Below are 21353 nucleotides of genomic sequence, written 5' to 3' on the forward strand. Positions count from 1 at the left end.
TGGACCAATTCCTGCACTTGTGAAACACAAGTGTTTTCTTGCTTCTAGTGCCAGAGATGTTGGTGCTTGAAAGAACGCGGCTGCGTGTGTTAAACATCGAGAGAGCGAGTAGATACATAAATAATAGGGCCAGTAGGTCATCAGACGGGCTGGGATGCTCACCCTCCCCAAATATGGGTCCACCTATACAGTGAATCAAAATAAATATTTAATACATCTCGTTTCACTACCTGCAGCAGTACTGCAGCTTTTTCTTTCTCCTTTATTTTTATATCACTCTTTATGTTTTATTAAAAGGATTAGATAGCCCGCAGATGGAAAGAAAGTCACGAGACTCCATTTTCTTTTCTTTTGCGTACATAAAAACACACCAAGGAAAGAAGTGCAATTACATCATCTTAAAAAACCCACGAGGGTTTTTATTGAATTCTAGTTCAATTGTTATACAAGTGTAAATGAAGTCGATGTGATTCTAGAGCCTTTCTACGAACGACGATCCCCTCGAGTTATGCGAATTTCCGCGTAAAAGACCATGGGACGTTTTGCGTAACCAAAGGTCGATATGTAAAAAATGCTTCAAATAATCATGGCCGTCTGCGATTCGGCTACATCAAAAACGCAAAAGAGCCAGACAGTGAAACATATCCTTTTTCGTGTTGAAGATTTTCAAATTTCCTGGGTTGACAAAAATTCAGGTCAAGGCGTTGCTGCTAAAATACGTTAGACAACGTTTGCATCTTTTTAAATATTATTACACATCATTTTTTTGTTTAGTCCCGTTAATGAAGACAATGAGTTTAATAGAGCGCCCACTTTTTTTTATATACATATTTTACAGGTGTCTTTTTATTCACGACGTGACTACTCATTTGCATATTAGACGAGAAACGGTTGTTTTTCCCGTACTATGACACACCTGTTACACAATCCCCAAATTTGTGCCCTACGATTAACGTCACTATTATCTTTAATTCTTTTTTTTTAAGGCTTGAATATGGTATAATAAATACTTTCGCCGAGTGTGTGACTGCGCTTAGTCGTGCGTGCCGTTTTCCCATCCGACTAAGATAAAAAAAAAAAAACAGCTTTCTTTTTCTTCGCATTTTTTTAAATTTTAGTTTGTACAAGAATAATGCACAGACGTGATGAGCATGGCCCATTGTATTTGTTTTATGGCTCTTGACAATATCTATATTAAATTTCAATTTTTATAGGCAAGTAATCAAACCACGTGAATGCAGACGTGTTTCAACAAGTCTATTCGAGTCTTGATTCGCAACACCAGTTGATGTGATGTTTAAATAATATCGACTCTTAACCGACAGTTTATGTGAGAATGGCAACGACCTTTTCGGGAAATCATGTCACATTATATCGTTGAGATAAACTCACGGGTCAGAAACGGTTCAACTAAACACAACGAAATGCAACTAATGCACTTAGGAAATAACAGTTGACACACGCCCGAGTTAAGAGAGATAGTGAAAAATGGTTAAAAGGTTCCTGGAACTTGCACAGTATTTTTTTTTTACACAATTTTTTTATGACGTGGAATTTCGATCTAATCAGACGTTGCCAAAATGCTCGGAGTATGTCGATACGTGTCAACCACTTGGAGAACCGTTTTTGAGTTTGAACGACGATTTCAATCGCAGGTGAGAGGGGAGAAAGAAATGCCTCCGCTCATTTGACACAATTTCTTCTTCCATTTCGTGCGCGAGATTACCCCAATAAGATAAAACGCGTTCCAAAAAGAAAAAAAAAAGCCGTTTGACTTGTTATCGTTTCACAATTTGGCCGTTAGATGTGCTGCTTCTAAACGCGTTCGTGTCTACATCGCAATCACGACACTTGAATTGTATACGTCACAATGCAAACAAGAATTTTAATGGACCTATATTCATATCGAGTTTTCCCTGATTTCAAATGTCAACAGTGTCACCGATCAGCCGGATGTCATCAAGTAGATGACACTTGAGAAAATTCTTAGTTTTCAAAAAAATTTTACGTACATTATTTATAGACGCGCTGTTGCGTGGTACGTGTCATCAACAGAGTGTAAAGGCGCTAAATATTATGGGCACGGGCACACAGTGTCGGCCATCTTTGCCAAATGTGATCGTGCGAGCAATTTCCTGTTTGCCATTTATGATCACTGCATGATATAGGCGAATTATTTCGATCAAAATAAGATTGAAAGTATCCTGTCTAATTATCGCCGCGGTTGGCGTAGTAGCACGCGACGATGCCATATTTAAGAATGTATTTATATTTTTGTTTTTTTAAGGCACCGCAAAAATCGTAGGAGAAAGCAAAAGCAACAGTTTCCCGCGTGTTGCGGTGTTACGTACACAGCGGGGAGAGAGAGAGAGAGATGAATACGTTAATGACTAGCCTAGCTGTTTAATGATTAGGAACGTGCCAATTATATTTTCGTCATCAGTCATCCGTTGTACGGTTGTGTGAATGTAGACCACATGTTGGTGTACGTTCATTTGAGACGTTCAGATTTTTTTTTTTTTTTTGCTTTAGAAAATTTGGGGCTCACGCAAATCACGCTCGTAGATGTTACAGAGGGATATTGCGTTTTATATGAATAATTTATTCGTTATCAAGTTTAGTATAGCGCTATAGACAATGAATCATTATATTTCAAGTTGAATAGATGACTGATTTTGTTTTTAATGAGTTTAAATAACTAGCTCGAAAAATTGGAAAGTGGGCGATAAAACTTCGGCCCAGCTGGCCATTTTCATTTGCCCAGCTGCTTTTTAAACAATAATAATAATGTGGTGGTATTATAGAGAAAAATTGACGGTCACGTGATCGCCCCGAAAATAATGGACTTAACTGAACCGGTTTCTTTAAAACAGATACATACACAAATGCTGTTGACATCCATAAATAAACGGGCGTCTGATCACGTACAAATGAAACGACACCCAATGGCAGGGTCATTTCTTTTTATCACAAATTATTAACCTTGAAAACTCGTTTGTTTTTTTTTATTCAAGGATTTCTATACAACGCCGATGTCCATATACCTGTTATAATTGTGTGCGTATAGCCACACCATATGTAGAAGACGCTTTATGCAAAACAGTTGTGTGGCTCTTATCGGCTGCCACTACACCCAACCTTGAGATTCAATTTATTTTAAAAACAAACATGAATTGATTTTTCTAAGGTAATCCGATAAATTTGTATATAGCATTGGAAACAAATTTTTCCAAACAATTTCGAAAGATAAATTTATTATTATTTTTGTACATACAAACAGACCGCGTTGATATGCGTTACCAAATGAAGGAAAGGTATGTAACTACATGATGTAATCCCTACTAATCAATAAAAAAACATTGCGGATTGCGTCGGCTCGTGCAAAATGAGGATTTATTTCCCAATTCTTGATTAGCTTAAGAGAAACCAGAGTAATACATACTTTCGAAATAGATTTTAGACTTGGAATTGAATGACGCACACAACCTCATTTGCTCATGTACTTTCTATTTGTCTAACATACCAGCTCATTTGGAATTATGGGCATTATAATGCAAAGCTTAAAACTGTGATTTTCTTATTGCATAGTAGAGACAAAAAGGCCTCGTTTCATTAGAACAGCGGGAGATTTAAATTTTATTGCAACGTTTTTAAATGTCCCAGTTTTAATGCTTTGATTGTAGCACACCTAATGCAGTGCCTTATACAATAATCAAAAGAGAATATGCAAAACTGAAATGGTTGAAAGTTTGTATTCTCATGTCTATTTACGTTTGTGGTTAACATATCCTTCAGTAATCTGCCCTCTGGCCAAGGTTATATATATATCCAGCACGATCTCGATAGTGCGTGTAAATACGTGAAGAGCTCGCGCTGCTGGCAATGACCGGCATCCTTCGTGAATCGAACTCTTTTAGACAAAAAAAACCAAAAGCAGTGATAACGAGACGGAAGGATGATTTCACCCGTATGTATATATTTAGTTAAGGCTAAACATGCAAACGCTCAACCTTGATTCTAATCACCGTCCCTGGTGCATAGGCTTTTGTCTTATTACCTCGTTTCCTTCACTTTCTTTCTTTCTTCAATTGTTTTTTTTTTGTATTGCGTGTTGCATCATCATTTTAAATGTCATTTCATAAATAACGTGTATATTTCGTATTAATGTGTTTATAGAATGTAGGACTGGAGCAGGAATGTCTTATGCAACTCTTTCGTTGTTGTTTTTTGGGTTGTTTGTTTGTCGTTAAACTTGTTTTGCCAAAATTTGTAATAAAAAAAATACTTCCTTTTTGGGAGCCATGTTAAATCGGAAGAGGGCAATCAACGTTTACCAAAGTGATTGATTATCGGGTTGACAGCTAGTACACGACTGCCCTTGTTGTCGTTGGTCTATATTCAATTTTTGAAAGAAAAAGAAAAACAAGTAAAGAATTTCTCAATAGGAATTCCGGAAAAGGATAAAGCCAACGGACCCATTGGTTCATGGAAGCAGGATACAATGAAAACTCGATTTTCAAAACTTGATGCGTATTGTTTTTTGAGAACAAAGTTTTTGTATTCAGAAAATGTTATTGTCAGAAGTGGGATTTGAACCCACGCCCAGAAGACTGGACTGCGACCTGAACGCAGCGCCTTAGACCGCTCGGCCATCCTGACACAAACTTATAGGTACTAGTAAACGATGAGTGCGACGCCGTTTAAATTCTACTAAACTGGAAGAATCAATTTAAGTTATATCTATCAACGTTAATTGTATGCAGTATTAAAAAATGAATCTTCACCTCGTTGTCGAATAAAAGAGCAAAAAATGATGGCTCGTAAGAGGATCGAACTCATGACCTCCGCGTTATTAGCACGGCGCTCTAACCAACTGAGCTAACAAGCCTGAAATTATGTGACTGAGAACCCAATTTTGTTTGGTGTCTATCAATCTTTAATTGAATATCGTCAACAGATTCTGCATTAGATGATAATTTGATTCCAATTCTGTCCTGTTTTTGATATACATTTAAACTCCTGACATTTCATGTTTCAATAATCGGATCTGCAGCAATGAGACATCTAGCGGCAACAAAAACCATCTGAATAAGGTATAGGCAAATATCATTAAAATTTAACAAGTTACCCAAGAGAATATACTGTAAAACTTAGCCAATGAAATGCCGTTAACCTTTATACTCACAATTTATGAAATAAGCAAGAATTCACCTTGTCCCAGGGTTAATTTAGATGTAGAAACTTTGAATGCCGCAGGCCTGTTAGCTCAGTTGGTTAGAGCGCCGTGCTAATAACGCGGAGGTCATGAGTTCGATCCTCTTACGGGCCAACTCTTTTAACATAACACGAAAGACCTTTTATGAAATGTTCGTGATTAAATGTACGTAATAAAATTACCTTTCAGCCCATTTTTAAATACAAAAATTGGTTGAATTTTCCTTGTATGTTTCGGATACAAAATTTTCAATTCGTTTGAAATCATAAAATGCTGTGCCACCGAGCTGTTCAGCGTCGTCACATCCGTTGATGTTTTTTGCTATTAGACGTCATTGTTTACAAGGTTGACTGGTTAGCTAACAGAGTAGGAGAGGCTAATGTGCTTTCTCATTCGACATGTCAATGACTCAGGATGAGAACGGGGATAACGCATAGAAAATCAGGGCTTTTAAGATGGGATGATAGATTTACACTGTCGTATAGTAACCGAGTGCTATCGAACATTTCTGATAAGAGAATGACTTGTCATCCATTCTCAGTCATGTACGGCGAGTCTATGAAAAGGGAACGTCCCTCTGTTTTCATCGCTCATTTAACGGGTAGCAACAACGAACATCACACTGTTTTCTTTTAACAAAAAAAGTCTAAATCGATTACATTGTAAAAATATCGCTACCTTTTCAATTTGAAAAATGGACTCTGAACAATTTCGCGCAGCTGCCCATCAAATGATTGACTACGTCATCGACTATCTGGATAACATTCGCAATAGGTGAGTTCCAAATATGCCATTCGTTAAACGTTATGGACTCACACACACATGTAATAAGCTAATCAGCCACATCTTATATGCCTTACGTAATGACTTATCGCAGTGACGCTGCCAATAGACCATTTTTTTTTATATAAACACTGTTTGTTTTGTTTTTTTAAAGGCGCGTTCTACCGACGGTAGAGCCGGGATATTTACGCCGACTCATTCCCGAAGAAGCTCCAGAACAAGGCGAAACGTGGCAATCCATTTTTCAGGATATCGAACGCGTCATTATGCCCGGCGTAATTTAAATTCATTGTCGTCCGTTTTCAAATGAATCTACAAAAAAACAAAACAATTTCCAGGTGACGCATTGGCATTCACCGAATTTCCACGCTTATTACCCAACGGGCAATTCATGGCCGGCAATGCTAGCGGACATCCTTAGCGATGCCATCGGATGTGTCGGATTCTCATGGGTAAATGAACATGATAATTAAATCTATAACCTTGTAAAATTTTAACCTAAATAAAATAATACCTTGACAATCAGATCGCAAGCCCTGCTTGCACCGAACTGGAAGTGGTCACGATGGACTGGCTGGGCAAATTAATCGGTCTACCTCCTGTCTTTTTGGCTTGCTCCGGTGGTAAAGGCGGCGGCGTCATTCAGGTACATTTGACTTTAAACCCACCAAGCTGAATGCATTTTTTTAAATATACAATTGGCCATCAACAGGGGACGGCCAGTGAGGCCATGTTGGTCGGCCTTTTAGCGGCCAGATCGAAGACACTCAAACGACTCAAGGCCGTGAATCCAGAAAAAGATGAGAAAATATTAGCCAGTGGTTTAATCGCATATTCTTCAGGTGTTGTCCTTTTGTCCATTTAAATTTTTATTACTTACATTTTAAATGAAATTTTGAACAGACCAATCACATTCGGCTGCGGAACGCGCTGGACTCTTAGCCGGCGTTCATGTCCGGGTCATTCCTACCGACGATCAACTTCATTTGCGTGCCGACGCACTCCGGTCGGCCATCAAAGAGGATACAGCCAATGGCAAAATTCCATTTTTCGTGAGCTATAATTTCAATTAAATTTTAATAGATGAACGTATTTTATTAATTATGTTGGATCAATCGTCAGGTGGTTGCAACTCTCGGTACAACGCCTTCGTGTTCTTTCGATGATATTGATGAACTTGGACCTGTTTGTAACGATCATTGGGTGTGGCTGCACGTCGACGCAGCTTACGCAGGTTGAATTTAACTTGAAACGATCTGAAAATATTGAATTAAAATGAATTGTTTTTAGGTTCGGCCTTTGTGTGCGAAGAGTATCGTCACCACATGAAAGGCATGGAGAGAGCCGACTCGTTCAATTTCAATCCTCACAAATGGCTTCTAGTTAATTTTGATTGTTCTGCCATGTGGTAAGTTTGATTCAATTCCTATAAAATCGTCATGTATAAATTAATTGAATTTCAATAGGTTTAAAGATACGGATGACATCGTCAGCGCTTTCAATGTAGACCCGATCTTCTTGAAACACGACCATCAAAACAGCGCGCCTGACTTTCGGGTACGGAATTAATTCTAAAAATAAATTAAAATATTATTTTACTATTAATAATATTTAAATAAAAAAAAATACAGCATTGGCAAATCCCGTTGGGTCGACGATTCCGGTCTCTGAAACTCTGGTTCGTGATGCGCTCGTACGGCGCCCAAGGGCTTCGCGATTACATCCGCAAACAAATCCAACTGGCCGAACAGTTTCATCAGATGCTGGCCAAAGACGATCGTTTCGAATTCCCAGTTCCTCCTTCGATGGGACTGGTTTGCTTCCGGCTAAAAGTAAATCTTTAAATATCAAAATAGTGCATGCAAATTAACCATGTTGTTTTAAATGATAGGGCGAAAGCAGTTTAAGTGAGGCGCTTTTGAAACGCATCAACGATGCCGGCCAAGTGTACATGATTCCGGCTAAGCTGCACGACACGTACATCATCCGCTTCGCTGTTTGTTCCCGTTACACCGAGCTGAGCGACGTTCAAGCGTCTTGCGAAGAGATCCGACGTCATGCCAACGACATTGCCAACGCCTAATCAAAAACTAGAAAACATGACATTTAACTTCCAACGTGTTCAAATCCCAACCCCTTTGGAAACAGACACAACTGACTCTGCAATTTATTATCATCGCCAGAACGCCGATATGCTAGTAATGTACAAAGTTCAATACAAAGAAAAAAAAAAAAAAACTATGTCACTTGAATAAACCCATCAAAAGCTTTGGGATGCAAATGACCTTGTGAATCGACAGTCCACTCGGCACAATTTTCTAAATTTAAAATGCGACAATGTCAAAATCCGGATATCTTTTTGCGAAGAATGGAGTTAAACTGCCCGTTGGTGTAACTCTGATGCTCAACTGGCCTTTAGATGGGACAACAATCAATTGGGCAGCGTCCGGGACGATGCCCAGACGTCTGAGTTCGTTGTAGACGTACTCGCCATCATTACTCCCGACGTCACAAATGTGAGCCCCGCCCGCTTCTCTGACGGGCCGACTGCAAAATGCATCGACGAGCCGGCCATCGATGATATTCGGCATTTCACCTTGCACAAACGGAAAGAGAGCAACGTGAAATCCATTCAAATCGAACGCGTAATCAGCTGACAGTTTGGACTTTGTTCGAGATGGTAACGTTCTATTAGTGTAAACAGCAACGATCCAGCGGATTGGCAGAGGATAGAGAGTTGATAAAACGTTAGCCACTTGGTCGGCAAGTTGGTCAGACGTCGTTACATTTTTCGCAGTTTCATTTAATTGACGTTGGAGGCAATCATTGACCAGCTGGATGTTACGAGCCGCTATTTTCACGTTGCGTTCACCGACGGCTGTTGTCCTGCGATTCAATTCCCTGATTGACATAAAAGTATTTAAATTTAATTGTTTGATAAGAGTTGCTGATAAAATCTTACACGTCAGACATTTGTCCCAAACGAGAGAAATGATCGACAGCCATCGTTCCATTCGTAATCAAGTCGTTGTACCGATCGAATTTATCCCACATCTTGGTGACGTTACACTGCCCAATAAAAATGATCAAGTACAAATTAAACATCATTTCAAATTAGTTTAGTTTTTTTTTAACTTAAAAAAAAAAAAAACACCTTCTTATTCTCTTGAATGTTACCCGATAAATCAGACGCGGCCACAGGTTGGCCCAGCAATCCTTCCATGAGTAAAACGATATCGCCATTAAGAAGTCGGGCACGTTCAAGCCACAACAATTTCTGCAACTCGCTCCCGTTTGGCCAGTCGTTTTGCATGACGGCCATATCGAGCAAAGCTCTCGAAACATCGTCCTCTGTTTTCTTGTATTGGCTTTCTTCATCTGGACGGATGAGATCCTCCAATCGCTTGGCACCGTCCAGCAAATCTTCCTCCGTCGTCGATTGCGGCAAGATCCGTTCTTCGATCGCATCCATGATGGTGAACACTGCATCCAACATTTCTAATGTTATCTCAATGATGTGAGCAATTTCATGCCAGCTTTTGCTTTCAGAATCATTCGCAATTGCATTGTCCAGCTGTTTTGCAAAGCTCATGTCTCCCACGTTTTGGCAACCGTTCCCGCACAAGATTAGTATCAATAGCATCTTCAATGTTTTCGCCATTTTCATTTAGTTTCTTTCAGACCTTCAATTATGAACATGCAAATGAATCTGTTAATTAACATAATTTGTTAACGAATTGAATTACCTCATTCAAGTATTATCCGAATATCGCACATGCCAAACGATGCACTTTTTAAGTTCTGCCCAGTTCGAATACGACAGTAGAATGGTTGTCATTACAAATGAGGACATACCTCGACTTGTGTCCACCTATCGGCCAAGGCAATTGACCTCAAAGATGACACGCAGTGAAAAAACTCGACGTTCAAAGTTCATCGACTCGTTCCATTTGGGGAGTAGAAAAAAAAACTTCTTTGTTGTCCGTTTCTTGGAAATGTGGCCTTCAACTTGGAATCAGTTTTTACAAACTACATTTCAATGTCGAACTAAATTAAGGTTATCTTTTTTACCCCACTCTTGAGAGATGCTAAAGTCTTCTCGACGTCCAGTTACGACGTAAATGCAACGACTTTTACAAAGGAAATCAAAACTAATTCGGTATAAAAAGAAGCGGCTGGAATGGAACTGTTGCCAATCGCCTACCAGTACAAAGGTCAGTGTTACAACACACCAACATTGAATTTTCAAATCATTTTGTTTACCTTTTAAAACGCAGATGATTGGAGTTTGGATTCTTGCGTATCTCGTCCTCTCCGCATTGGCCGGACAGACGGAATTGCAAAGCCAATCGACCCATCATGAAGACAAGTTGGATTCCGCACCGTCAGAGATCCATTCGAGGCATCAACTGGAACAGAGAAGTCAAACGTCTGGCGAGAATGAAGAATCTCGTTCATCCGAACATGTCGGATCGGCTGAAACGTCTGAATCCGACGAATCGAACGAAAGTCGGTCCGTATCTCATCCGTCATCGAGGAGCAAAAGACAGGCGGCTGCCTCTTACGTCCGGTCTTATCCGAATCCGAGATCGTACCTGAGAAAACAGCAACGCGCACTACGTGACTATTGCGATTACTTCGATAACGTTGACGGTGGCTACGCGTATTGCTGTTATTATTGAAAATAAAATAGTCCTGTTTGTTTGCAAATGAAAAAATCGTTTATATAGTTTTTTTACTTGAATAATAAAAGAGTTCGTACCTGTCCATTTGTGTTTCACGGTTGTTTTAATAAAAGAAAGATGATTCTCAAAACACAACAAATAATTGATTGTATGAATAGAATTTCAACCAATTAGAAGCATTGTGAGTGAGATCGCGAGTCATTCCTTAGTAGATTGCTTGTTTTCCATGATTGAGACTGAGAGTAGCGACCTCTTTCCATAGTTCTCTAGAGTACAAGTCTGTCCAAATTCGAAAGTTAAAAGATGTTCAACGTTTTAACTCGGGGTTCAGACGAAAAGACAACGATTATTAATTCCCACAAAACGTATAAAAAGATGGACTTAAAAACATCGTCTACCTCGTATCTCGTCCAGTCGCCAATTGCATCCAAATGGTGAGTCTCTCTCTCTCTCGGTTGGGAACGAATTCGACTAGTCCTAATTTGCTTTTAAAAAACAAACTTGTAATCACAGATGATTCGTTTTTACTTGATCGCCGTACTGGCCGTTGTCGTGCTGGGCCGGCCATCCGAAATGGAATCCGTTTCGAAAGAATCGCGTAATGAGCGCGATGCTCCAATGAATGCAGGCAAGATGGAACGCCGTCCTGAGATTCTTCCGCCATCTAGCGGCGACAAACGTTACGAACCACCGGCGACAACTCAAAAATACGAAACAAAAGACGCCGGATCGCTCAAAAAACAAATTTCTGATCTCCCCAAATTCGATAAAATCCAAACGCTAAAGCCAACGGAAAAAACGAAATTGCCGGAAGAGGGACCCGTTGCGGCATCTACTAAATTAGGCCGGAAACGAAGATTATTGTTTCCCATCGTCACATCTTACGCAAGACCTTCCCGTTACTACCGCAGACCTTACGGGAGATCGGCTTATTACGGATATTACCCTTACTATCCATTTTTCTTCGGCGCGTTTGGCTATCCTTATGGATACGGCTATGGTGGTTATTACGGTGACTATTACGGCGGCTATGGGGATTATTATGGAGGTTACGGTGATTATGGTTACGGTGATTACGGAGGCTACGGAGATTATGGTTACGGCGATTACGGAGGCTATGGTGATTACGGAGGCTTCGGTGATTTCGGAGGCGGATTTGATGTTGGGGTCGATGTCTATTAAATAAACCGCGTGCAAAAGAAATCGTATTGGCTTTCATTCAGTTTGTTACTGTTTAAAAAGACAAAGACGAAATGGATTTTACGTTGCAGTTTAGAAACGAAAACATATCATACCCTTACGGCGCAAATGCTCCCTAATCCGTTATCTACCTCTTCAACGTTCCCAACGGATCTCGGACGAATAAATGTCTGTATTACTTAAAAAAACACGAATGATCGTCTCCCTCTTAAATGTACAAAATGAACTAAAAATTATTCCATTTAAAAAGAAAACTTTTCCTCTCGTCGCTAAGTCGAAACATAAGAAGATAACAGATCCGGAAAGGTTACTCACGATTGACAATCCGGTTGGGCGATTCGAGCCAATTTCAACAACGGCTGGAACAGATGAATCCACAGCGAGACGGGTAGACTGCGGTTCAGTCTCTCTTGGACGGCCGCTTCATCCAGATGAGACACAAACTCTGGAAAGGGTTCGGGAAAACCGAGCGAACGGGCGTACGTCGCATGATTGGTCAGAGCGGCCACGTAATCCGTCTGATCCTCATCCGCGTCCTCGTCGTTGTTGCCCATCTCACGTAATTTCCAATTCGGATGGACATCATCATCCATTTTCCTCCTCTTCTTGGCAGTTTTCTGCGTCAACTGGACCACGGAATAGTGTTCCAAATACGCAGGACGTTTGATTGTTTTCGTTTTGCTTCGCGTGTCGCGCTGGAACAGCATCCGGTCGTGTTTTTCCTGCCAATTGGCTGGCCGTGGTTGGGCAATGGCCTGGTGTGGAACACGAGAATTCTTACATTAATGTTCCAATAGAAATTGTAAAAATAAGAGTAATACCACAATATCTTCGAGGATCCAAGGATATTTGATGAAGAAAGGTTCCCGACTGAGCGGAAGACTGGAAATGGATGGATAGTCATTGTTAATCACGTGTTCCAATTGCGGCTTGAAATTCTGTTCGGGAATATTCGTCCATCTAGAAAATGATTGAATTTCATTTCTCAGTTGAATTTGCATGTTGCAAAAAAACATTTCACAAAAATAATACAAACACGAGACGATGTTTGACGTAGCCTTGGCCGTCTTTCATGTCGAATACGATAGGCTCCATCTGAAGAAACCTGAAACAATTGCTATTCATTATTTCGCATTGCCAATGAAAATCAAAAATTACCTGGAAATGGTGATGTGATAACTGCTGACATTTTCCACTGCCCATAAAAGAGGAGTGTCTTGATTATTACGTTCAATGCAATTTTTGATGCGGAAGAAATCGAAGAAAGCCTCCCCATATTCTAAGTGACATCAAAAACGATCAAAATCAATCAAATCAAAATTAGGCAATAACTGCACGATTACCTCCTTCGGCGAACTGTCTTCTACCCACTTCTCTGCCGGCAGGTTGATGACGTTGCGGATCGAATTTCTTAGCCGGAAGGCAAGAAACGAGTAAATGGATAGGATACAGTTTGGCCCATTCTTCGTCTTTCATTTGATTGGCGTTCTTGAGGAGAACGAAATCGACGCCGTTGAGTTCGTACACCTCTTCCCACCTGTCCGACGCCATGTACTGGTCGAGGTGAAGACGTAATGAGCCCAGGGCGTAGTGGACAGCGCCTAGGTTGTCGTGGAGGACCACGACCCGGAATGCGGGTTGCCCGTTCTTAGATAAATGCCGATTCAATTGTAGAGGGAATTCTTGATGTAGAAAATTCCTCAACTGGGTACAAAGTAAACAGTTACGAGAAGAGCGTTTGGAACACGTTGAATGATGTTTACCTTGAGAGCCCAGTCGGAACGAGGTTGAAGTAAGCCGTGAGATTCTGTAGCAAAATGGGCACAGAGGAAACAGAACCACGGCGTCTTCTGCATAATGGCGGACATGGATCCTTCGCCCACCAATAGTTCGACGCAATACGAACAGTAGACCCTGTTTGGAAAGGCATCATTTCAATTGAGTTGATCATCGCACATTGATGTTTACCTGGAACAAGAAACCATTTTCGCAGACTAAACAATCTCCCGTCGAACCACAAATGGCACAGCCCACCTTTTCAATTAACATTTAGAACAATTGTTTTAAAAATAAAAAAGAATGTATAAAACATTTCGTTACGTGAATGTCGTCTTCGCCAACGCTGTAACTGGTTCCAAGGAGTTCATTCTGCATTAAGTATTCTTATTGTTTAACGAAAAACCAGTATAAAGAATAATGAATCATACCTTGCATTCTTGATTGCAGAGACTTCCAAGGAAGAGAGGATGTTCCATGCACAGTCCCATGATCTCCACATGACAGCCAAGACAAAAATAATCCATGTCCAGCGTTCCAGCTTTGATTCTGTCCACGACAGCTGCAATGAGAAAAGGTTGTTTTTGAATTTTCTCAAAAGCAAAACATTGTGCAAATGGCAATACCAATGTCGCAATCTCGCGGGCCGTAAGTGACGTCATCTTCTTCGGCATTGTTCTTCTTTTTCTCCTTCTTTTTGGCACCACCCTGGAACGCAGACAAACGACTCTCTTTCTTCTCGTTGGAAATCCTTTTCAATTTATCGTTTGTGTCTTTGATTCGATTGATGCAACGTTCCAGCCATTCTGGGAAGTCGTCAAGAACAACTGCAATTTAACAAACAAATGTAAACAACGTTGTTACAAACAACGAACCGGAAAAAGGTAATAAAATACCATCTCGATTGGTGTTGCCCTTAACGGACGAAAACATTTTAATCGCCCACGATTTCAATTTGCCAGCTGTTGGTTTGACGAGTCTCGGCTGATTTTTACTGTGCGCCAACATCTGGGCATCAAACAGACGTTACGTTAAATCAATTATTACAAATTACTGACAAGCTATCCAGTCGTTTCTAACCCTGACGGCTTCCAAAACACCTTTTTCGTAGAGGTTATTATAGGCTTGATTCAGCAACCGGATGAAATGGTCGTCCAGGAAACCGCTAAGCTTTTCAGCCGGCATCTAATTAATTGCCAATGTCAATTCAATATTTTTAAACTTTTCCTGAAATAAATTCAACACCAAAATTACCTCTGAAACGGTCTGATGGCCTCCGAACCAGTACACCCAGTAGTTGGTCGGTTTCTTGGGTGGCGGCAACCCACAATCGTTGTGCGTAACTACAATGCCTGCGTAAACACCAAATCAACATCAATTGAAACATGTTGCCCTGATAAACATCATCAAAAATCGTAATAGGACTTACCAGGCCACCAGGGCCAGCCGTCCAGCTTGGCCCACACCATAGTCCCAAGACGAATAAACTTACGTGAGGCTAACGTTTTCTTTGGTTCGGCGCCATTTTCTGTCGCCTGCGATTCGTTTCTGCCGGTTTTATTCGCCATTTTGATTACGAGCAACGACTTGCAAGAAAGTCGAATCGTCAACTGAAAGCGATTCGTGTGTAGCACTGTGGATACTCTGAAGTAAATGCGTATTTAGTTTGAAAGAAACTGCGTAGTTGAAATTTTGTCATCCCCTCCCTCTCTTCGAAACGTTCGAGAAAAGGCCTGAACTGAGTCGAGAACAAGTGGGTGAGTGGGTGAATTGGGAGCAGGCGTGGGAAAGATTGCTGCGTACCTTCGTCGACTTAAATGACGCATTTTCAGACATACTTCAATTTAACGACTCCATGTAAATATGTGGCGCAATACAAATAACATTCTTTGTTTACCTGAAGTATTCATTATGTTTTTAGCTGTCCTGTGTGGCAATTCTAACATTACGTGACCGTCAGACATCTTGATGCCGGTCGCATTGGTCCCGTAGGTTTCATCATGGCGCGAAGAAAACGATAGCTGCAAAAATAGAACTTCGACATGACCCCTTAAAAGTTGCCTCCTCAAAACAATGGGCCAATCACAAGCGATCTAGCGATTCTTTCAAAACAAAAGAATGAAGTCGCTCGCATTTTGCACAAGGAGAATTCTGGAAAATCAGCAAGTATTTTGAAAGATAAAAACAGATGGCAATATGAAGATAAATCGATTGAGAACACTAATCTATTTTACACGTTGTGCATTTAACGTATACTTCCATAGCGTTTAATGATAAACCAGAATAGTGAAGCACTATTAAAGGAATGCAGTGCTATAAGTTATGATTCGGTAGTCAGAAAGATTATATTCCACTTCGGTACTCGTCATAAATACGATTCTTCCAGGTTAAACGGGGAAGTGATGAGTTGATGATTCAATCTCTTTATTGTAATCTGCGTCACCAAATGTTACGACTATGGCAGACGATACACTACTGATCCCCTCTCATTGATGTGATTAACAATATTAGGTTTACATTGTTTGAAAATAGTAGGAGAAAGTACAATATGCTGACAAGTCTAATTGGTTGATAAAAAACGTACAACTTAACTAATCTAAACATATTGTTCGTAATGAGTGCTCTCGTTCACGAAAGTCTTTTAATTGGTAACGAAATTGAGTGATGAAAAATGATTGTCAGAAGTGGGATTCGAACCCACGCCCAGAGAACTGGACTGCGACCTGAACGCAGCGCCTTAGACCGCTCGGCCATCCTGACATACTAACAAACATCCACGCGTTTGAACGATGCAACTTAGGAGAAACAAATAGTTAAAATGAAACTATTAGCCATCCTTCCCTAAACTTTGTATAATCTGTCACATTTTCTCAGCTGTATTGTAAAATACTATCCAAAATAATTGGCCCGTAAGAGGATCGAACTCATGACCTCCGCGTTATTAGCACGGCGCTCTAACCAGCTGAGCTAACAGGCCATTTTATCCACAAACAATTGAAATTTGAGTCAGACGCTAAGATTGAGTAACTTCAACCTAGAAACTTGCTACACCGGCTTAACTAGAGAAAAGGGAAGATATTTCTATTTGTAAATTGGCGCAAGCTGGCAAAAGAGTTGACACACAGTAGTAGCAAAACATATTTTGTTGCACAAATTTGTTTACTTTTAGCTTTCCCATCACACAGATACTGTGCATTTCAGCAGTGACTGAAACTAGATGTCCAAGCATAGATGTAATCCGAGATGATACTTTAGCCAAATAGATTGATAGAGAAGAATTCCTTTCGCAAACCGAGTGGCCTTTTCTGGATCCTTCAGAGTCCTCGGTGCTTCGTAACCTCGTCCATGGGGGTTTAGCCTAACTGTTTCTCGTGTTTGTAACGTTTGAAGTAAAAAGCAGAGGATCAACCTCGTCTCCGGTCGATTCTATGTATATATTCCTCAAAATAGGATAGACTCCGCGAATAGTATACTTTAAACAAGTTCTTACATTTTCGTGTGCGAAGATGGTATTACTCGTACATGGCAGCCCGCCTTCCAAGTTAGTTTCTGCTGATAGGTTCATTATTTGAACAGTTTTCTTCATGTCTGCACATCCAGGATAGAACGGGCTCGCCGTTTAACAGGTAACATTTGTTCAATTCTAATTGGATTTTGCAAAAAAAAAGGGGGGTGGGATAACTCGGGTTAGCTCATCGGTGAAGAAAGCAAATACGATTTCTGGCTTCACGAGGCCAAAATTCTTTACGACTTTTCAAGGTTGCCTACGGGGAGAAGTAAGGTGCGAAACTTCAAGAAAAAAAGTCAAAATCATGCCAACCTTCATTTTTACACTTTCCATCAATAAAATGTGGCTCATTGGTTTTTAAAAAGTGTGTCAATCTCGTCCAGCATTTGTAAGAGCTGATTTTACAAAATTCAGTTGTCAAAGCCATCTCTTCGGAAATCCAAGTGTTTTACACAACGGCACGTGTTAGATTGGGAAAAAAAATTGGTTCAGATTTCCCGAACGGCAATTACAGTGAAAAAAAAAGGTTGTTTTCTCTTAATTCGAGGTAAATGAAAATCCCTACCAATAGATACTAATTTCCTTAGTTTTGTAAGTAGTTCGCATAATTTTGTTTATATCTTTTCGCGATGTTCATCAATGTATTTAATTTGGCTTTTGAATTTGCATACCCCACCCTTCTTCCGTAAACTTTTGTAAAAATCATGTTGCATGAATAATTTATCTCTTTGCATCCAACTAACATTTCGCAATTGATTCATATGCATAATTTTGTTTTCGCGCCCTGGTTTTGTACGACCTTGACAGTTTATTTGTTTCTTACCCTACCTCAACATGCAGCATTGCCAGACGAAGGGTTACGTGTGAAGAATTTCGTCAAATTCTGAATCATTCGTCCGTGCGAATGCGCGCCACTTAGATCATGAGTTTTAAGTGGGGAATCATTTCTTGATGTGTACTAGACAACAAGCAAAAAGATGGAAAGTAAAGTATCTTTGATTTTACTAGGTTATTTTGTTTGGCAAAAATGACGTACAAAATTACAAATACTTGTGGATGCTTCTTGTTGATGTTGACGCTGATCTGCAATTACCAATGCAGTGACGTATTTGTAACACAGCCCAATGGTACTGCAGTAACTGCACACACGTGGGAAAGGACTGGAAATTTCCGTTCAGCGAGGGAGAAGCGACTCTACGTACAGGGACGCACGAGACCGAATCCTAAGGAAGCTTCATTGAATACGGTACGTTGCAATACACTATATCTATCGTTAGATAAAGCTGTTACATTTATTGGTAAAAATTTCGTGTGGCTTCTTAGGTCCAAATAATAAATGGTCGAGGTTATCCATTTGAAACTCATAGTGTGATATCCTATGATGGCTACGTTCTCGAGTTGCATCGCATTCCATACGGTAAAGGCAAGAAGATGGCGCCCAAGTTCTCCAGACGACCCGTTTTTCTCCAACATGGACTGATGGGTAGTGATAATGTCTGGATACTTCTTCCAGATGCTCTTGGTATAATTGAATAACGATAGGATAATGTTGTCATTGTGTCTTGTGAGTATTTGTTACTGTTGCAATTCACAGCGTTCACCTTAGCCGATGCAGGATACGACGTTTGGTTGGGCAATGCTCGAGGCAATACGTATTCACGCCGCCATGTTAGTCTCGATCCATCACAAGAAGAATATTGGAATTTCTCGTAAGTATCGTTTAATAAATGATGCATAACTGTGATTAAAAGAGTTCGTTAATGAATTGAGTTCATGTGCGTGTCGTTGATTAAAGGTTCGACGAAATGGGCAACTACGACATTCCAGCCATCATTAATTTCGTACTGTCAAAGACAGGAGGCCGACAGATGAGTTACATAGGTAAATTTAAGCTTAAAGCATCAATATCCTTAGTACTTTTTATTAAAAGCATTTACTACTTAGGTCATTCAATGGGATGTACTATGTTCTTTATCTGCATGTCGTTACATCCTGAGTTGAATGAGAAGATTGATGTGATGATTGCATTAGCACCTGCGGTTTCAATGGCAAAGTCAACAGCTCCGCTGATGGTTAAGCAAGCACCGTTTGCTCCACAAATAAAGGTGCTACAAAGCCTTTCTTACAGTGAAATTATCTTATGTGTTTGATTGATTTATTGCTTTTTGACAGTTTGTTTTTGATTTGATTGGTGTGCGTGCGTATCAACCAGTAGATTCATTTTGGAACAACCTCCGTAAGCAATATTGTGGACCTCATCTTTTCTTACGTTATTCCCTTTGTCAGAATACGTTATTTTCCTCTTCAGGGGATGACTATCATTCTATAGATTTGGTACGTGTTTGTGGTACAAGTAATGAAATCGCCTAATTTAAGCTATTAAATTGCTCTATCTTAATAGTAAAAAGTCCCTATCTTTAATAGAATCTTTTACCAATTATTGATGGCCACAATCCGGCCGGAACATCAGTTAACACTGCTGTCCATTATGCGCAGAACTACATAGCTGGTATTGTAATTATAAGAACGCATCATTGTGTGGTAATTTTTTACTTTGAAACCCGTTCATATTTAAGGTCAGACGTTTCAACGTTTTGATTTTGGTCGTCAGGAAAATCTATTGCGTTATGGCCAAACGACTCCACCAACTTATGATTTGAGCAAAGTCACATCTAACGTCTTCATTTTCTGGGGGCAGAACGATAAGGTACTCTATTTGCACTTAATACAACCCAATATTCTAACAATATGTTTTCACCTTGACATAGGTTTCCGCTCCTCAGGTAACTGAAACGCAATGTAATATAAGTGGATGAGTATAAACAATTTCTTCAAACTGTATCAACCACAACAGGATATCGCCTGGCTGGAAACTAAACTAGGAAATTTGAGGAATTCCATTATGATCGAAGATCCACTATGGAATCATTTTTCGTTTCTCTTTGCGACAGACGCGAAACGACTAGTCTACGACAAACTGATTCCGTTTCTCCCCTAACTTATTTTGTAGCGTTGGATGTGATGTTTAGTTTATTATTTTTTCAGAGCGCAGAAGGTTGGGATTTTTTTTATTAACTATTGGATTACTATTTGAGAACAAAAGTAAGACAAGGTGACTAACTTAATTTCGAAAACAGGATACTATCTATAATATTATGTTTTCTGATGTTACTCTTCCGGTTATAGATATTAAAAACCAATTTTTTTCCTCATAAATGAACTTTTAGGTTGAGGTAACAACCCCTTTCATCGACAAAAATTTCAAGAACAACTATACCATTTGTTTAATCCATTGGTGTTACCTGTCATCTTCGTCACTGCTCCTGTTTTCAATTAAAAAGATTTCGGATTATTGTATCAACGAAGAATCTCAACTGAGAAAGCATTCGTAATACGCCAAATCTTCTTGCTAGGCTAGCAAGACGAAAGAGATTGTTTTGTGTGTTCCGTAATCTCTTGCAACGTAGATATGACCCAATATTTCTCTTTTTTTCTGAACGGTTGTAGAAAGATGGTGAGGGTGTAACCTCGCCTCAGGATGGTTCTAGGCATAATCTAGCATGTGTGATTTCGCAAGTAGAATCCAGTCTGCAAATGGTACATGATAAACAAGTTGGCGGTTACGGATGATGGTATGTTACATGGCATACGCTTTCTACTATCAGTTTGTGTGACTACGTTCGTGAAATCGGACATCTTTCTTCACGTTCGTCGAACTGTCAACAGGCAGGGTAGAAAAAAATTCCACTTTTGCCAGGTAATACTAGCCTACGTCTGGTTGTACTAGTGAAATGTGAATTAGATTCTTCAGTTAACTCGTCGGGGAGAAAAATTTATGGATGTCAGCAAATTTGCCCCGTGAAAAATCAGTTCAAGTGTATTTCTACGACTTCGGAATTTATGCAAAGTAACGATGTGACGTAAAGTGTGAAGAAGATATTTGACGTTTGTTGTTTCAGTAGACATTTTTTATGACTTTTAATAATTCTAAGTTAAACAATGAAGTTTCTAGATAGGTTGTATCTAGCTAAATTTGATTAGTGGTGTACGGCTAAAATCACAAATAACGAAATTTCTTTTTGTGTTCAAGGTTTTACACACGGCAGAGAAATGTGAAACTATTTGGAATGAGTCAATTATGATGGTCACTTTCGTTTTCTTTACTTTCTCGTAACGAAAATGCAGC

General features: G+C 39.8%; 4 protein-coding genes and 5 non-coding genes across 9 annotated transcripts; 3 read left to right on the forward strand and 6 right to left on the reverse strand.

The window, feature by feature from the left end:
- Positions 1–4575: 4575 nt before the first annotated feature.
- Trnal-cag (transfer RNA leucine (anticodon CAG)) lies at positions 4576–4659 on the reverse strand. Its single transcript has one exon. It is a non-coding gene; the product is annotated as a tRNA-Leu (tRNA).
- Positions 4660–4814: 155 nt separating this feature from the next.
- On the reverse strand, positions 4815–4888 carry Trnai-aau (transfer RNA isoleucine (anticodon AAU)). Its single transcript has one exon. It is a non-coding gene; the product is annotated as a tRNA-Ile (tRNA).
- Positions 4889–5255: 367 nt separating this feature from the next.
- Positions 5256–5329, forward strand: Trnai-aau (transfer RNA isoleucine (anticodon AAU)). The gene has a single exon. It is a non-coding gene; the product is annotated as a tRNA-Ile (tRNA).
- Positions 5330–5807: 478 nt separating this feature from the next.
- LOC130703135 (aromatic-L-amino-acid decarboxylase-like) lies at positions 5808–8208 on the forward strand. Its single transcript, XM_057524740.2, has 11 exons — positions 5808–5989; positions 6153–6273; positions 6337–6450; positions 6525–6644; positions 6711–6840; positions 6902–7050; positions 7121–7232; positions 7289–7406; positions 7465–7555; positions 7630–7830; positions 7890–8208. The coding sequence occupies exons 1-11, from the start codon at positions 5910–5912 to the stop codon at positions 8079–8081; spliced, it is 1428 nt and encodes a 475-aa protein (XP_057380723.1). The 5' UTR covers positions 5808–5909; the 3' UTR covers positions 8082–8208.
- On the reverse strand, positions 8207–9303 carry LOC130703149 (uncharacterized). Its single transcript, XM_057524758.2, has 3 exons — positions 9176–9303; positions 8961–9067; positions 8207–8899 (listed from the first exon to the last, which is right to left on the reverse strand). The coding sequence occupies exons 1-3, from the start codon at positions 9239–9241 to the stop codon at positions 8323–8325; spliced, it is 750 nt and encodes a 249-aa protein (XP_057380741.1). The 5' UTR covers positions 9242–9303; the 3' UTR covers positions 8207–8322.
- Positions 9304–9501: 198 nt separating this feature from the next.
- LOC130703162 (DNA (cytosine-5)-methyltransferase 3A-like) lies at positions 9502–15285 on the reverse strand. Its single transcript, XM_057524773.2, is given in 19 exon segments — positions 9502–9681; positions 9745–10006; positions 10070–10198; positions 10262–10667; positions 12199–12638; positions 12705–12843; positions 12920–12988; positions 13042–13162; positions 13227–13587; positions 13647–13797; positions 13852–13862; positions 13864–13917; positions 13984–14031; positions 14091–14221; positions 14286–14486; positions 14556–14667; positions 14740–14844; positions 14914–15011; positions 15089–15285. Coding segments are annotated over 16 exon segments (2583 nt in total). The 5' UTR covers positions 15228–15285; the 3' UTR covers positions 9502–9681; positions 9745–10006; positions 10070–10198; positions 10262–10264.
- A 1050-nt stretch (positions 15286–16335) lies between these two features.
- Trnal-cag (transfer RNA leucine (anticodon CAG)) lies at positions 16336–16419 on the reverse strand. Its single transcript has one exon. It is a non-coding gene; the product is annotated as a tRNA-Leu (tRNA).
- A 143-nt stretch (positions 16420–16562) lies between these two features.
- On the reverse strand, positions 16563–16636 carry Trnai-aau (transfer RNA isoleucine (anticodon AAU)). The gene has a single exon. It is a non-coding gene; the product is annotated as a tRNA-Ile (tRNA).
- Positions 16637–18142: 1506 nt separating this feature from the next.
- LOC130703140 (gastric triacylglycerol lipase-like) lies at positions 18143–20202 on the forward strand. The gene is made up of 10 exons (XM_057524745.2): positions 18143–18413; positions 18491–18689; positions 18762–18876; positions 18963–19048; positions 19112–19272; positions 19340–19501; positions 19592–19676; positions 19744–19874; positions 19936–19950; positions 20022–20202. Exons 1-10 carry the CDS (start codon positions 18195–18197, stop codon positions 20163–20165), a joined length of 1317 nt encoding a protein of 438 aa, XP_057380728.1. The 5' UTR covers positions 18143–18194; the 3' UTR covers positions 20166–20202.
- The last annotated feature ends 1151 nt before the right edge of the window (positions 20203–21353 follow it).

Source organism: Daphnia carinata, chromosome 5 (genome assembly GCF_022539665.2).
Source record: "Daphnia carinata strain CSIRO-1 chromosome 5, CSIRO_AGI_Dcar_HiC_V3, whole genome shotgun sequence".
In the NCBI taxonomy this organism is placed as follows: domain Eukaryota; kingdom Metazoa; phylum Arthropoda; class Branchiopoda; order Diplostraca; family Daphniidae; genus Daphnia; species Daphnia carinata.